Raw genomic sequence first — 15,627 nt, 5'->3', positions numbered from 1 at the left:
TGTTCAGTTTGATGTGTTGAATGTTTTCTCAAACATGACAGTCTTAGCAATATATATATATATACAGATTGTACAAGATGATTTCTGGATGTCATGAGAAGCTGTAAGCTTTTCTTTAAATGCACTGCGTGGGATATTGTTTAATTTCGTTTTTTTAGATTTTTTATTGAAAGAAATATGTTGACGAGCTGCGCGTGCCTTTTCTTCCCTCTCGGCCTGCCGTACGTGACGTAAGCAGTGGGCGGGGCCTGTGGTTTCTCTGAGCTACTTGTGAAAGTTTGCGGAAGTTTGTTTTTCCAGCTGAAGTTGAAGTCACGAGTCAAGACTCTCAAATCAGACACAAGCGTCTTTTTTGGGGGGTTTGTAATTCAATAGATGGACCTGAAGTCAGAGAAAATACAGCGTGTCCTCTCAAAGGTTAGTCATGTCTAACACTGATTTAATGTAACACTTGTACTGTCGGTGCCGGTTAGCTCAGGAGGCTAACCTGTGTTTGTTGAGTTGAACTGGTCAAACCAGCTCTGTCACATGCTCTGGAAAAATATCACGGGTCCGATTTTAATGGGAAATCAATGTTTTTTTTATGGAATCAAATGTTATGATAGTAAATCACTGCCCGTCTCCTCGTTTCATGAAGTTAATACCAAAACAAACTGCTTGATACTTGATGGTAGCGACTCAAAGCTGACTAGTCCTCCTGTCATCATTTCTGCTAAAAAGAAAACACAACAACTTGAATGTGAACACAATAAAATCCTGACTGGTCTGATGAAACCCTTTAAGAATCTGTCAGTATAATGTATATCTTTGTTTGAGGTTTTGATTTATTTATTTTGATTAAAAATAAAAATTAAACAGCTGATTTTCCAGACACAGAAAAAAACACTGAATCCACATAATTAGCCGATAACAATGATTTTTTTAAAACACTGTGGACAGAAACTGAAACCTGTTTATGCCTCACAATGCCAACATTTGTTTTCCATTAGTCACACACTGATGAGTCTTTTGCTTTTGGGTATTAGTACAAATTCCATGATGTTGCTATTGAGGAGCTGGAGAAAATCAATCGAGTCTACCCTGGTATGGTAGCATCCACTGGGACATACAGTGAGTTTTTCTTGGATCTTTTGTAGACCCTCACATAAATCACATCTGTTTCTTCCCCAAGACTCACTGTCTCTGTCGTCACTTTCAGCATTTACTGACAGCACCCAAAAAGATCTCCTGAAATTAATTGGGAACCTCCCCGTTAAGTATGAAGGTAAGTGTGAAACTGGAATTTACTTTTAAGGTGTGAGGCCATTATTGTGTACTGGTGGATGACGGGTGTTTCTATCATAAGGCCGGTCCTACAACTTCCCCATTCAGCTGTGGCTGCTGGACTCATTCCCCTTCACTCCACCCATATGCCTCCTGAGACCCACCCCTAACATGGTGATCAGAGAGGGCAAGCATGTTGACGCTCGAGGACGGCTCTTCCTGCCGGGGCTGCACAACTGGGATTATGTAAGGCTTTATCTTTTTTTTTGGGTGAAATTAAAAATTGCTCCAAAGAAGTCCTGTGGTGTTTTTATCAGTTTTTCTCTTTGTTTGTTTTTTTGCTTCCCAACAGCCCAAATCATCTGTAGCAGGTCTTTTGAATGAGATGACTGCCAAATTTGAAGAGGAGCCTCCACTGTCTACAAGAGCTGCAGGAGACAAAGACCCCCACGACCTTCTTGCTTTTGTCTCTAATCTCCAGATCAATGATGGTGCTTCACGTGATACCCAGCTTTGTCTTTAATGATCAATAATCAGATAACTGTGTGCTATTTTTAGCTTAACTTGTGTCTGTTTCAGGTGTAATCAGACATCACGATCAACCAGCCAAAGTTTCAGTTATCGGAGGAGGAGATTTAGGAATGGCATCAGTGATGAGCATTTTATCAAAGGTGATCACCTTTGTCATGTCACATGTGTCATGTCAATGTCACATTCTAACACTGATTTTAAAAATGTGTTTCTTCTTATTCCCATCTAGTGTAAAGTGGATAAACTTGTTTTTATTGACGTCGCTGGCTGTTCCACCAAAGGCGGCAGTACAGACCTCGATATTTTCAGCCTGCCCAAGGTTGAAGTATCCAGAGGTACGTCACTTTCCACACCGTCACACAGCAATGTACAAGTGCATCTTTGTTGAGTCATCCCTGATGTCAGGTTGTTTCAAAGGTAGCAGACTGGCTTTGTGCTTAAGGTGCCTGTCTTTGATGACACACCCCTATGACAGCAAGCATTCACTTAATCCCAACCAGCTGCTGTGTTGTAGGTGAACCTGAATTTTGCAGAAACATAAAAGACAATGTGCTCATCAGAGATTAATCAAGAGTTAACAGAGAACCAGAAACTGTTTTCCTACGAGGTTTGCTGTCAGATGTGTGCAGAATTTAACTGATGATCACTCTTCTTCATTAGATTTATCAGCCTCTGCGGGTTCCAAAGTCGTGGTGGTGACTGCAAACGCATGGAGCAGTGAGCAGTCGTACGTAAGCGTGGTTCAAACGAACGTGGACTTGTACAGAGGAATCATCCCAAATCTGGCACGTCTCAGTCCTAATGCAATAATGCTCATCGCTTCTCAGCCAGGTTGGTGTTGGTGATAAAGACACTCTTCTCCAGTCTGTTCATTAACCTTTTTTGATATTGTCAGACTCTGTTCTTTTTCCTGTCAAATTCCAGTGGACATCATGACACACGTTGCCTGGAGGCAGAGTGGCCTGCCGCCGACACGGGTGATCGGAGCGGGGTGTAACCTGGACTCAGAGCGACTTAGTCACGCTCTGGATATTAACCTGAACACTCACAAACCAGCCTGGATCATAGGAGAGTTCTCAGACAACAAAAGTGAGACAAAAGGATCAGTTAGATTTGTACACAAAGGCCTTGTGTATCATTAAGTGTCACAGTGAATGTCTGACTGGCTCTTTTAAAAAAAAAATCTTTTTATTGCTTGATTGTCTGATGTCGTTCTTGTTTTTTTTGCATAACCAGCAATTACATCTTTCCATTCATGACGCACATGATTGAGCAATGTTTTTGTCTTGCAGTTGCTGTGATGAGTAACACTGGGCTGAGCTCCAGCACGCAGCCACAGATCGTATCAGGATCCGGCTCTACCAAACCATTGTTAGACAGGTACTGGCATGAATTAGTATGACCTGGAGTGACAGATTTATGTGTAGATGGATTAACTGGATCTTAAAATTGTGGACACAGAATTAAAGTTTTAGAAAGTTAGAAGAGAAAGCACCCGCTTCTCCGTCTATGGTGTTTTTGTTTTTTTTACTTTCAAATTTAAAGTTTTAAAAATACATGTTTTTCTGTGCTTTTAGAGGGTTTGAGATCATTAAGAATCAAGGCCAGCGGTCGTGGTCCGTGGGTCTGTCCATTGCTGACATAACAAACAGTGTCCTGACGGATAAAATGAAGCCCCACTCTGTCTCCACGCTGGCTCAGGTAAAACACAGAGTGTCTGCTATTAAAACAACAACATTATTACGTGTCCTGCTCAAACTGTCTGTAGCTGAACAGGTTATGCCTGCACTACTTTAATTGTCATAATGGCGGTACTGTGGTGTTTTAAAAAAAAAAAAAAAAAAAAGTTTGAGAAACACTGCATGGATGACAAGCTGTGCATGTTCAGGTTTCATTGAAATTTGCTCATACAACATGTAACATGTTCTCTGTTGGCTTCAGGGATGGGGTGGCATAGGTGCAGAGGTGTTCCTCAGCCTGCCGTGCATCATGGGAGCGAAAGGTTCCACGCGCTTGGCTGGGCTGTCTCTTGGACAGGAAGAAGACTCCAAACTGAGGGACAGTGTCACCTCCCTTTCTAACCTCATGAGTCAGCTCAGGATGTGAAGGATACTCCTAGTTTTGGCTTAAATTACCACTCTGGGAACAGCAGCTGCTTATGGCAGGGCAGTTTTCCAGTCAACACTCCCACAGCAGATGGACTGTGCACAAGTTGAAGGCAATTTCAGTGAATTATGGAAAAAAAAATGCTGTGCTAAATATATGTAATATAATCATAAGACTTGTTTCTATATACTGTGTACTAAATCTGAGAGATATCCATGTACAGATTGCATTTTTGAACTGAAAAGTTATTCTTTGTCTCATACAAAATTTGAAATTTGGAACAAGTTACCTGAATGCACTGTTATATTTTTTGGAAACCATGAAATTCTTTGCAAAAACATCTGAAGAGCAATGATGCTTGTAGATTTGAAGAACAATATTTTTTGTTAGGAACAACTCAAGATGAATTTAGCTTAGACTATTTTTTAATATATTTTTTTCTACCAAAAAAGTAACAAAGTAATGACAAATAATTATTTTTTGTACTAACCCAGCCTTTAATTCCTTTGGAGACAATCAGGGTGTTGGCAGATGAAGTATGAGGCATGTATATTATATATAATACAGGCTGCTGGTGTCGAATTGTATATTTTAATGGATTAATTTCAAAGGGTTTCGAGTGTCTTTATGTCTTATATTTAAATAGCCTTTGCTCTTTACTTTGTGTGAAGACCTTTGCACAGTTCGAACCTAAGATATGTACAGTGAGACTACACAATTTTGTGGGTGTGCAATAAATACCTGAAACCATATGTGTTATTGTCTTTATGGGAAAGAGAAGACAACAGGCAAATAAGTTTTATCTCTTTATAAAACTCAAATAAGAAGATAAATGTACACAAGCTTTGGTCTGAGGTCAACCACATGTGTAAAAGGAGCAGTGATGGACAATTGGTGGTGAGGTCACATCACTAAATATACTCCAGCAAGCCAAACAGAATTAGGAATTGTTGCAGTGAGACCAAAATTTGTGAACAAATCGTAAAAACATGTTAACGTCACTCCTTAAAATGAAACTGAACAAATAGCATTTAGCAGTAACCTGGGATTCTGTTAGAAAACAGCTGAATACTTAAAGAGAATTGCAAAACCTCTTGGTAATGGTAAAGGTCAGTGCAAAAAAACAAAACAAAACTGATGTTTAGACATAGTATAATGTAATATGTAACAGAAGATATAAACATGTTTGAATATCAGGTCCTTGTACAGTATTATTATGGCTCAACTTCCATATCTTAACCTCTGCTCTGACACCACAGTCAGCGGCTCTAAAACATGGTTGTGCATATGAATGAATTTCTCTTTGATTCATTCGCTTCCCTCTGTGACAGCACAGTAATACAGTGTCTGTCGTTGTGTTGTGTGTTGTGCACATTCATAAATAGGAATTCTTGGTAGAATTTATATCATGGTCAGAACAAGTATGTCCAAAAGCCTCCTAACCACCAGATGGAGCTATTCTTCATAAATATTGTGACTAATCTTTTCATTTTTTTGTACTTCAACTCCATCTGTGCTGACAATGTTGTATTTATTAAATCCTCCTTGGCACATGCATGTATATAAACATGAAATAATACATTATTGCTGTGAAATCAAGTGTCAGACATGCGAATATAATCCTGAAATCCATTCCTTTGCAATTGACAGCACCCTAACAAATCAATTTAAAACATAATAAAAAAAAAAGCAGCAAAATACCCACAGAGTACCCACTGCTACCTGCTGAGGGGTGGCGGGATGACCTGCTTTGGTTTCATGTGAATGAAACTAGCTTCAGTATTTACACCCATTATATACTGCACAATGTGATCCCTGTTGCTGGTGGTTACAACTTTAGCAGTTCTATTAAAAGTTTGCTACCTGGTTTAGTGGTCCTTTATTATCAAGTATTGACCTTAAAATACAGTCAACAGATGGTGTTATAATAACAGTTACTCACTGGAGTTTGACATACTGTTAAGATGTGTGAGCCGGCTCACAGTTTACCATAAATTCAGTAGAAATGTACAGGCTTAAGCCAAGACGACCTTACTCTGCAACCTCAAAAACCTCCCGTGTCAGAGTTGCGACGCTCAGTGCACTACGCTCAGTTTAAGACACCGTTGGAACAAACTTGGAGATGAAGCAATGCTGAAACAGGCAGCTGGTTTTACATAACCGTGTTTCGGTGTAAATGTCTCATTACCATCCATCAAACTGAAAGCCAAATCTGGTCTGACTCACCAACAAAAAAGCAGGCTTTCTGTGCAGCAAACAGTAACTCAGAGAGCAGTTTTAAATACAAATTTGACACTTAGAAAAGTCCACTGCCCTTGCAAAAAAGGTACAGGTATGACAGAAATCTGTACACATCAATGAAAAAAGTACATTCACGCACAACAATTTAACACACTGAATAGCTACTGGCCTCTTCAATGGCTTTAAAAAAACGAATCAAGTATTAACAAAATGTCCGAATCATATTGGCATAAGTAGTAACACTCGAATGGTACTTGGTAACTTTAAAAAGTCACTGATTTGGGCAGTTGCTGTCCACCTGGAGGCATCCTGCAAAAGTCTGGGCTGGATCGGACCACGGGCACCCCAACTGCTGACTGTCCTGAGGGCCTGGAGTGGCCTGGGGGAGACCCAGTGTACAACAGTGGTGCTGGGAAGGCAGAACGGTCCCTGTGGGGCCTAGAGAAAGGCTTAGAGTAACTGGGTGAGGTGGCTCTGTGTGTGTCTGAACAGCTTGCAGCACTGCACTGGAAGGGAGTGAGTCTATCAGCAAAACTAGATGGAGGAGGGGGGATGATGGAGTCCTTCACCCAGTTGTCCTCTCCTTCATGTTCTGGCTCCTGAGGCAAACTGGGGAGAGCGCACAGCGAAGGAGGAACAGGAGAAGGTGATGGAGGGATGAACAGAGGAGGTGGAGGCAGAGGGTAAAGAGCAGGGTCATAGTCTCTGCCAATGGTATGTTGAGGTTTGCCGAAGGTGCTGAGAATTTCCTCAGGTGTGGAGCCCAGCAGCCTCTCCAGGTAGCGGTCCTCTTCGTCGCCCTCAGAAAGGTTGTCATATTGGGAGGTGTTGGAGGGTCGGCGGTCTCCCACAGTTCCCGGTACGTAGAGAGACACTGGGAACTTGGTTGGCTTTGGGGGAGGTCTGGGAGAGGGGGAGGAGGAGGATGTTATGAAGGTACGGGGAGGGGAAGGCTTTTTCTGTGGGAGGGTGGGCTGTTTTAGGGATGGTTTCGGAGATGGCATCATTGGAGTGACCAGTGGTGAGGCTGAGCGAGGGGAAGGAGAGCGGCGCTGGGTTCCCAGTTGGGATGATCCGTTATCCATCTGCTCAGGGTAAAAGAAAGGTGGAGGTGGCAGATCTGGAAGATCCAAGATCTCCTCGTCAGTCTGCAGGGGAAGTTCATCCAAAGCGGGGGGCACATAGGGTGGAGGCCAATCCAGAGGCTTCTCCTCAGTGTCTGGCTCTCCAGGATCACTCTGCTGTTTTCCTCCATCTTCAGTCTGGCTAACCTCTGGAAGAGACTCCTTCACATCTCTGTCCAATTTGACTTCAGCGCAGGGTTTGTCTGTTTTTGGAGGTAATGGAGGCGGTCTACAAGGCATTAAAGGAGAAGGTGTTCCTTGTGAGTGGACTTCAGCTGGTTCACGTAAAGGCATAGTAGGTGTTCCCGAGTCCTGGGGCTCTGCAGGAGAAGGGGTCTGATGTAGGGTGTTGCCATCTGTTTGCTGGGCCTCTGTATTTGGCTCGCTCTGGGGCTGCAGATTTATTTTGACCTCCAGAGGAGAGTCTGGCTGCAGAGGCAGAAGGAGAATTGGTCTCTCTTGACCCAGAGGTTTCTTTGGCAGCTCCTCTGATTTGCCTAAAAAAAAGGCAATGGATGATAGGGAATTCATTGACAAAGGCAAAAAAAGAATACTTGATGTATTAGACAAAGAGGTGAATGTAGCGTCTAAGAATAAAACACAACTGCACCTGGAGGAGGTTGGTCTAGCTTTTTACTCCGAAGCTCAGACATAGCAGCCTGTAACTGCTCCACCACCACATCATCAGGTAGGAAAAAAGAAACAGCAAGCTGTTCCTGGAGAAACTCCCTCAGATCCTCTAACTGAAGCTTCTGCAGTCGCTCTGATTGGTCACACACAAGAGACAACACAAGTTAACTCAATGGTGTAGAGGTTTTGCATCAGATAATCCCTGTGGTGAGCCATGAATTAAAAATATATTGTTAAAACACAGACCTAACTATAAGAGACAAAGTAAATCAAAAGAGTCCAACCAACACAATTCAACCAATGTGCTGAAGCTATGCTCGTGCAAGCGTCCAATGAAAAGTCAGCTTTCGATTTTTCTCCACAGCAACTGGCCATTTGCATTATGTAAGCCATCCAGTTAGGAGGCAGCTGAGCGGGAGGCTGAGTGCGATGTAATCCTCACAGTAACACCCGCTGGTATAGCAACAGCAGCCGTGGCTGGATCTGGTCATGGAAGACAACGTAATCATCCTCATACTCACTCTTGTGTAACTTGAAAGTTGTATAAGCCATGGCAGTTAGTATCTTCTCTCCCTCCAATATGTAGATGTCCCATAAGCGCAGAGTGAGGGTGAAAGGGGTCTGTTATGTAAGTACACACAGCAGCACAGAGTCAGTCTTATTAAAAAAGTAACAAATAATACAAGCCCGGTTCTATGCTGAAAAATAAAACCAGCTGTATGCAGTGTGATATACTGAGTAATGACAGAGTTTAAATGCAGAATACGTCTGGGACGAGATATAAACAGAGAGATCTTTCGTGCAGGTCATGTTTTTTAGGAAATCCAAATACTCACTCGGTCGATGAAGCACTGCAGAAACCATTTGGTGGTATAAATGCCTGTTGTCATCTGCTCCTTGTCCTGTGGGGCAAGAATTAATGAGAAATGGTCTCTTTGGGAAGTCCCTCCTCATAATTGGTTTTCAGTTATAAATCTCACTTTTCAAATAGCTCTGACTCTTGGACACTTGCAGAAAAAGTCTGAACATGTGGCTTTTCGCAAATCAAACGCTGAGACTGCAGCCCTTCTAAACAATCGATCAGCTCCTTGCGCCTTTTGTTGACTGGAAGCATCGGCCATGCAGATGTGCTTTAACTTACCAGGTGTTTCTTCAGCTTTGGAAGCATTTTGGAGAGGATCAGCTCATGGTGGGTTTGAAAACGCTGCAGCTTGGGAAATCCCGGGATGAAGAACCCTAGCACAGTGAAAAAAATAAATCAGCAGGCCATATATGGTCTGTGGTAATAATAGAGACATAATATTTACAAATGGGAAAACTATTTCCCCTCTTAAAAAGGACACTGAGAAAACAATGTCTGTGATGTCCTTCAATCATTTGGAAAACATTTGGTGAATTTGCTTTCCCTAACAGGAAGGCTGCGGTTTTATGCATTAACAAATTCTGTAGACTATATGAGGCCAATATTATATTACAATATAATAATAATAATATAATAGGTTATATAAATTTGTTTGTGGAACCTACATAAATATCTGTATACAACTTTTCTATCCTTTTCAATAAGAGCTGTCATGATATTTAGTGTTTGATACATTCCCTGCCCGTCTCTCACCGTGCATGGCGTGCTTGCTGTTGGTGAGGAGCTGCGATAGAGCCCAGAAGGCATCTTCCTCATTCAGGTACATGAGCAAGATGGCAGCGATCTGACTCATCCCCTGACAGTAGCTCACCTCCTGGGGGAACGCACGAGAAGAGACAGATTCAATTAAACAGACTGGCCAAATGAAGGAATTATTCATTATTTAATAGACAGGCGGGGAGTGGAAGAGAGCACCTGCATGTCTGATGTGGTCCGAAAGCAGACTGAGGATGTGTGTGGTTATACTGCACACAAGGAGCTACAGACTGTCTGAACCTGCAGCTACGATATTATAAACACTTTAACCAAAGGTTGTACAAATATTTATTGTGGCCTAACATACATTCTCAGTAATGTCATGTCTTCAACTTGAAATGCCGCCAATTTGACTCCATGATGATTCAATGATTTACACTTAACACATCGCCCCTGGCAAGCACGGATACACAAAACCTGACACACACTTGGTATTTGTCCATATTAAGACTGATTTACTGGGCAGCTAGAAATGGACACTCTAAAGTATCCTTTCAAGGGAATACAGTAAATATAATTGAGGTTACACTGAGGTTAAAATGCACATTCCCCACATTCTTGTCTACCATCACAAAGGCAGAAGGGCAAACACACTTCTCCGCTGCTCTCCCTCTTTCTCTCTCACTCTCTCCTACTGACCCAGTTTCATCCGAGCAGTGTGTGAGAAGAGGGGGAAAGAGGAAAACGGGAACAGCACATGCCCATTTCCTCTGGCTCTGACACCTCCACCACGCAGGAACCGACTACAGAAAAACAGACTTCAACTGTGCTTTCGCACTGTGTTCAGATGGTAATATTTCTATCATTGCCAGAATGGAGCAATCATTGCTCATACAAGAATTAATATATAGGGATTAATCTCCATGCATATATTGAGAAAAAAGCCAGACAGCTACACGCTACATGACGTGTAACGGCCAAGGAAACTGTGCAAGGGGGAACTAATGGTGTGAGCGCTGAGTATAGCTGTGGGTTTGCTGGTGGTCTCGCTGTGTTGTTGTACATTCAGTCTGAGCCACACTTATAAATAAAAGATCTCACTCAAGGCTCCAAACAAGGACGAGAACAGATGGGTTTAAAGTGCCCGGCCTGCTCCTTGCTGTATGGAAACTAAAACAATCAATGGACTTGCAGCTACATCGCTGATGCTTTTGCTTTGCAGCCAGTGTATACAGCTACTCCGTATTATGTAACACATACTTAGGTATGCACACATCTATATACACACACACACACACACACACACACACACACACACACACAAACAAACTTACCGTGTTGTAGACGGAGTACGCTGCTAATACATGAAACAGTGCCTGCTGCCTGGAGAGGGAACAGAGAAACCACCACTTAAAACAAGGATGTGGTTCCTTAGCAACAATCAAGCGAGCTGAGAAATTGTGTGGGACTATGAGGGAGTTTATTAAATAAGAATTCCCCAAGCCAATATGAGGAATGAATTCTCAACCACCTCATCCGTAGATTAAGCCCATCAATCAGCAGACAGACTGAAAACAGCTGCAAATGTTTCTGGGGGAGGCTGACAAACCTCGGCTGCGTCGTATCATTTTGTTAGTGGCTGTGTAAATCTGTGTGTGGATATTCTGTCCAAGATGTCCATCATCCAGATGTGTGAAAGGACTTTAAGAATTTATGTTTTTAAGGATCAATAAAAGTAAAAGAGATTTTCATCATATGTCTTCCAAAACATGCAGCGTCTATACACTTTGTGACAATGTTGTGTGATGTGAGGCTGATTATATCTGGAGTCTCAACTGTTGTGTGAAAACAGGGCTGCTATTGTGTGTATGAGTGTGAATGTGCATGCTAGTGGAACAGGAGCATTGAAAAACATAATGCAGGATGTCTATCTTCCCGGCTTCTATAGTAAATACATGTCTTATAGACAGTAACAGAAACAGGAAAGGAACTTTAAATAGCTGTCAGTGTTACGGTGTGAGTGGGACAGCTGTGGGGCGGCCAAGCAGGATGGAGTGGTGTTTTGGTCTGTTTGGACTCAGTGCCTCTGAATCGAGGGGGGGGAAGTATGATACGAAGAGCAAGAGGAGTACACTCGCAGAGTTTAACTGACAAGGAAGAACCAGTGGCTTGCAGATTTTCAAACATTGCTGCAGCTCATTAAATGCATGTTTAATTTATCTTAACGTATTGTTGCTGGCATTATCTTGATGTGTTTGCTCAGATGAACACTTGATGTCGGTGCACATTTCTGTATGAATGCCATTTCCTGTGGGGCTTTGTGCACTGACAGGAAGGCTAATAAAACACAGAGAGGAGGAAACCACCGTTTTGGTTTTGTGTGTGCCTGTGTGTGTGTGCGTGTGCGTGTGTGTGTGTGTGCGTGTGCGTGTGTGTGTGCGTGTGTGGGGGGCTGCCTCATGGTTTAAGCCAGAGGTCATACAATGTAAGCGATTTAGCCAGGACAAACCTGGCACGTATGGTGACTCCAAAAAACAAAAACAAGGAGACATCCGTATGACACAAAAGGGGTTGATGAACTTTGTTATGAAAGCTACTTAACCTGTGTGATTTATTTTACAGGCTGAAGGTCAGAGGAGTGTCCATGTGATCCACAGGAACAAACATTCAGGATGGTACAAATTACTCAGAGTTTCTAACGTGACCCATTTGTGTGGCAATTATGTAATAGTTTAAAGGAAGGAATAAAACAGGATAGAAGAAATCGTCACACTGCATTTGTAATATTTTTAGATCAACTGAAAAGAAAGTTATTCCATGCAGCTTTTTGCTGAGTAAAGCTAAGAACTCACTTGACTCCAAAACGGTCCATGAACATGATGTGGTTCCTGAATGTTCTGTTGACGTCTAAGTCTATCTGTTTGATCTCTGTGGAGAAGCTACGAGCCTGCTGCTTCATTTTCTGCACGAGAAAAATAACAAATGTGTTAAAAAAAAACGTGTCAAAAACTTCACAGAATTGACACATTCTAAAGAAAGTGTCAAGATTGATACCTCATATTTGCCCTCGTTTTCTTGTTTGACTTTCTCTATGTCCAGAAGCAAGGCCCAGGCCTGGCCTCTCAGCTGCAGAGGGATGCCTTTATACACACGCTTCACCAACTGAAATGCATGTGATAGGGACATATGAACTGACATGACTCTCCAAACATAAAGAGACTCTTCACTACAACAACCAGAGCAAAGAAGCAGAAGGTCATGTATAAATGTTGCTTTATGAGATGTGGTCTTGTTAACTTTCTTGAATGACAAGGACTGATCACATCCACTTATGTGCTTGCTTTAACTGTCTAGACTGGAGAGGAGGGAGGGATAAGGGACTAATCTGTGGTTAAAAGGAGAATGGAAAACAGATTATTAACAGAAAAGAAAATAATACATCACATAGTTGAGTAGGAAAAAAAAGGGAAGCAAGGGATAAATCGAGGTAGCATTTCAGCGTGTCATAGTGCTTCGCTACAGTAACACACCTTTTCACTGTTCCTGTACTTGTCCCAGTTCTTCACCATCTTCAGCCATTTCTCCACTCGTTCTATCTCCTGATGCTTTTGCTGGGGAGAGGAAAGACGGACATACATGTCATCCACTGTAGATGTGAAAAAACATAAATACGTCACATGTAAAATCTGGATTTGAGAAAAAAAGCTGATACCTTCTCTTCAAGCGCACTGGGTGTTGGTAGCTCTTCCTCACTAGAGCAGGAATAAAGAAATACAAAACTTGTATTAGAAACAGAGACTTCGAGAGGATACACTTATATGTTTAACGCTAATATAAAACATTGTCAAAATGTAAGAACGATGACAGTGGAAAGCGGAAAGGAAACCGCCACCTGGAATTCAACAAGAAACAACAAGAAAGCTGTCAGAGCTTTAAGTAAGGTAACTTACTGCAGGAAGCCGAAGCGGTCTGTGACCTTATAGATGCTGTAATCAGCATCCTCCCATGGGTCAATGTTGACACCTTCTTGCCTGCCCTAAAACACCCATATACCACAAAGCCCCATTAGAAAGTTATGTATGCAAAACAGGCTCATTAAAATGACACTAGACGGACCACATTGTGCTTTGTTTTTTGTTTGTAATTCTCTTCTTGTGTTCCTAATTTGTGAATTACACATGCAGCACCGATTTGTAACAACATATTGCAAAATAAATATCGTGATCCAATCCTGATTGGACTCATTTCATGAACAAGTTGGTTCATGAATTGTGGTTTACTGTCTGTGTATGGTAAGAGCAGGGAAATCCTCAGCTGTTTCCTCCACCTGAACCATGACGATTTTTACATTTCTCTGCTACAAAACCTCAAATGCATAATTTTTCAAGGTCCTGTGCACACACTCACCTTGTCATATTTAGTGATGATTTCAACGCGTTCCTCTGCTATCAATGTATCTATGTCCTTCTTCATGTCCAAATCTGGAAGGAAAACAACGAAGGCAAAAATGTCAATAATAATCATCAACATTGGCACAATCCATATCAGTGTAAACGAATATTAACATTTATACAATAATATATATACTTTAAGCTACTTCAGGGCACATAATGGATATTTGGATTTTTGATACTTGACATTTTTGGCTTTTCGCTCAGGAAGAGAAGGTTCTGACTGGACCTGCATACGCTATATGTGAATGCCTCTAGTAACTGGAGGTATTTGCAAGCCACAGAAGAAACGTTTGAGGCGGTTAACCACAGCATGGTAAGATGTTTAGATTGTTCTAACCTTAAGCAGCCCATTATCATCACATCAACTTAATATTTCACACTTGCTTCCATCACTAAACACAAAAAAGGAACAGTAACATATCTTCAAAAATAAACATACTGACAATTAAAGAGACAGGGTGTGACAAACCACAAACATCATCAACTTCCTGTTAGATTCTCTGTTTAACTTCCAAATTCATATATATTTAAGGATATAAATCCAGAGCCAGGTCAGGTCAGGATACTTTGATCAAAACAGTTGAACCTCTAAACCTCTGACAATATTGGATAATATGTGCAGTGAAATAGCTTTTTCCCTCTTGATTTTGGAATACATAAAGTTTGTGTAAAAACTCCAAATAATCCTTTGGTGTGACATATTTATTACTCTCTGATTGCTGGAAGAAAAAAAAAAGCATAAGGTCATGCAAGGCGTATAAAGTGACAGTCATGGGACTTTATGTCTCTAGTATGTGTGTGCGTGTACATGTATATAGCCACTCGACACTGCCTGTCTGTGCACAGCCGCATTAGTGTTACCTCTAAATACTCAAGAGGCAAGAAAGCGACAGACTGGCCTGAGCCGATGAAGAAAGATAACTCAGGCGAGAGCTGATGGTGAAACCAGAACTCTGATGTTGCTGGAGCCTCACCCACCCCCTCCCTTTCTCATACAGTATAACCCCCACCTGACCCCGGTCTGCCCACTTCAAGCTTAGCCTTCCCTGGGCTGATGTGCTCTGGCAGCAGGCTCAGCTGTTAAGCAGTTGTCAGGGCTAAATAATCACCCAAGAGAGAACAGGCCCACAACTTGTTTGCCAGGTCAGCATCCCAGCATTATGTTTGGATATATAGAATATGGCAGCCTAGCAGGCATTGTGGATGATAGGAGATAAAAGAAACAGAGACAAAACCCAGGCCAATCACACCCTTTGTAGGTAGTGTAGGACCCTAAATGCTAAGCTAAGAAGATTAAATGTAAAGTCTTTGAACAGACAGGAAAGAAAATAGTATCTCAATACTCCTTTAACAGGAATCTAAATGGTTTAGCAACAAACATCTTCCACAGGCGAGCCTATTGCAATAAATGCTGTGTGTGCACTGAGGGATACTTTCACTGACCCTTAATAGCATGTGCAGCCAGCTGAGGCCTCAGGCGGTATGTGTTTCTGGCATGCCTTGTGGTAACAGGTGTGAAAGCACCTGCCACAGTGCACAAAGACCCTTTAAGTTTTCCCCACGGAACCTGACGCTTGAGGAGGACGAGGACATGTTTCGTGTGAAGGCATGTGACGTTTCTCCAACATATAGCACCTTGAAGGCAGAGGAGCAGGGACAC

The 15,627-nt window shown here is 42.0% G+C and overlaps 2 protein-coding genes across 3 annotated transcripts in view; one reads left to right on the top strand and one right to left on the bottom strand.

The window, feature by feature from the left end:
* Nucleotides 1–122: 122 nt before the first annotated feature.
* uevld (UEV and lactate/malate dehyrogenase domains) lies at nucleotides 123–4,652 on the top strand. Its single transcript, XM_010732738.3, has 12 exons — nucleotides 123–417; nucleotides 1,026–1,110; nucleotides 1,199–1,264; nucleotides 1,346–1,509; nucleotides 1,616–1,754; nucleotides 1,843–1,934; nucleotides 2,024–2,129; nucleotides 2,455–2,625; nucleotides 2,719–2,883; nucleotides 3,087–3,174; nucleotides 3,372–3,495; nucleotides 3,736–4,652. The coding sequence occupies exons 1-12, from the start codon at nucleotides 376–378 to the stop codon at nucleotides 3,898–3,900; spliced, it is 1,407 nt and encodes a 468-aa protein (XP_010731040.2). The 5' UTR covers nucleotides 123–375; the 3' UTR covers nucleotides 3,901–4,652.
* A 41-nt stretch (nucleotides 4,653–4,693) lies between these two features.
* si:dkeyp-19e1.3 (USP6 N-terminal-like protein) overlaps nucleotides 4,694–15,627 on the bottom strand; it is a 21,552-nt gene continuing 10,618 nt past the window's right edge. For both annotated transcript variants that reach the window (XM_019278598.2, XM_027272704.1), the window contains 13 exons: nucleotides 13,921–13,994; nucleotides 13,464–13,549; nucleotides 13,226–13,265; nucleotides 13,044–13,124; nucleotides 12,568–12,675; nucleotides 12,366–12,475; nucleotides 10,848–10,896; nucleotides 9,511–9,631; nucleotides 9,037–9,131; nucleotides 8,732–8,797; nucleotides 8,417–8,516; nucleotides 7,876–8,028; nucleotides 4,694–7,762 (listed from right to left, as the gene is read on the bottom strand). In XM_019278598.2, the coding sequence (XP_019134143.2) occupies nucleotides 6,405–7,762; nucleotides 7,876–8,028; nucleotides 8,417–8,516; nucleotides 8,732–8,797; nucleotides 9,037–9,131; nucleotides 9,511–9,631; nucleotides 10,848–10,896; nucleotides 12,366–12,475; nucleotides 12,568–12,675; nucleotides 13,044–13,124; nucleotides 13,226–13,265; nucleotides 13,464–13,549; nucleotides 13,921–13,986 (2,433 nt within the window). In that variant the 5' untranslated portion in view covers nucleotides 13,987–13,994 and the 3' untranslated portion in view covers nucleotides 4,694–6,404. The remainder of the gene's footprint in view (nucleotides 7,763–7,875; nucleotides 8,029–8,416; nucleotides 8,517–8,731; nucleotides 8,798–9,036; nucleotides 9,132–9,510; nucleotides 9,632–10,847; nucleotides 10,897–12,365; nucleotides 12,476–12,567; nucleotides 12,676–13,043; nucleotides 13,125–13,225; nucleotides 13,266–13,463; nucleotides 13,550–13,920; nucleotides 13,995–15,627) is intronic.

The sequence above is a fragment of the Larimichthys crocea genome, chromosome XXI, assembly GCF_000972845.2.
Source record: "Larimichthys crocea isolate SSNF chromosome XXI, L_crocea_2.0, whole genome shotgun sequence".
Taxonomy (NCBI): domain Eukaryota; kingdom Metazoa; phylum Chordata; class Actinopteri; family Sciaenidae; genus Larimichthys; species Larimichthys crocea.
This window is presented reverse-complemented; position numbering and strand designations above follow the sequence as displayed.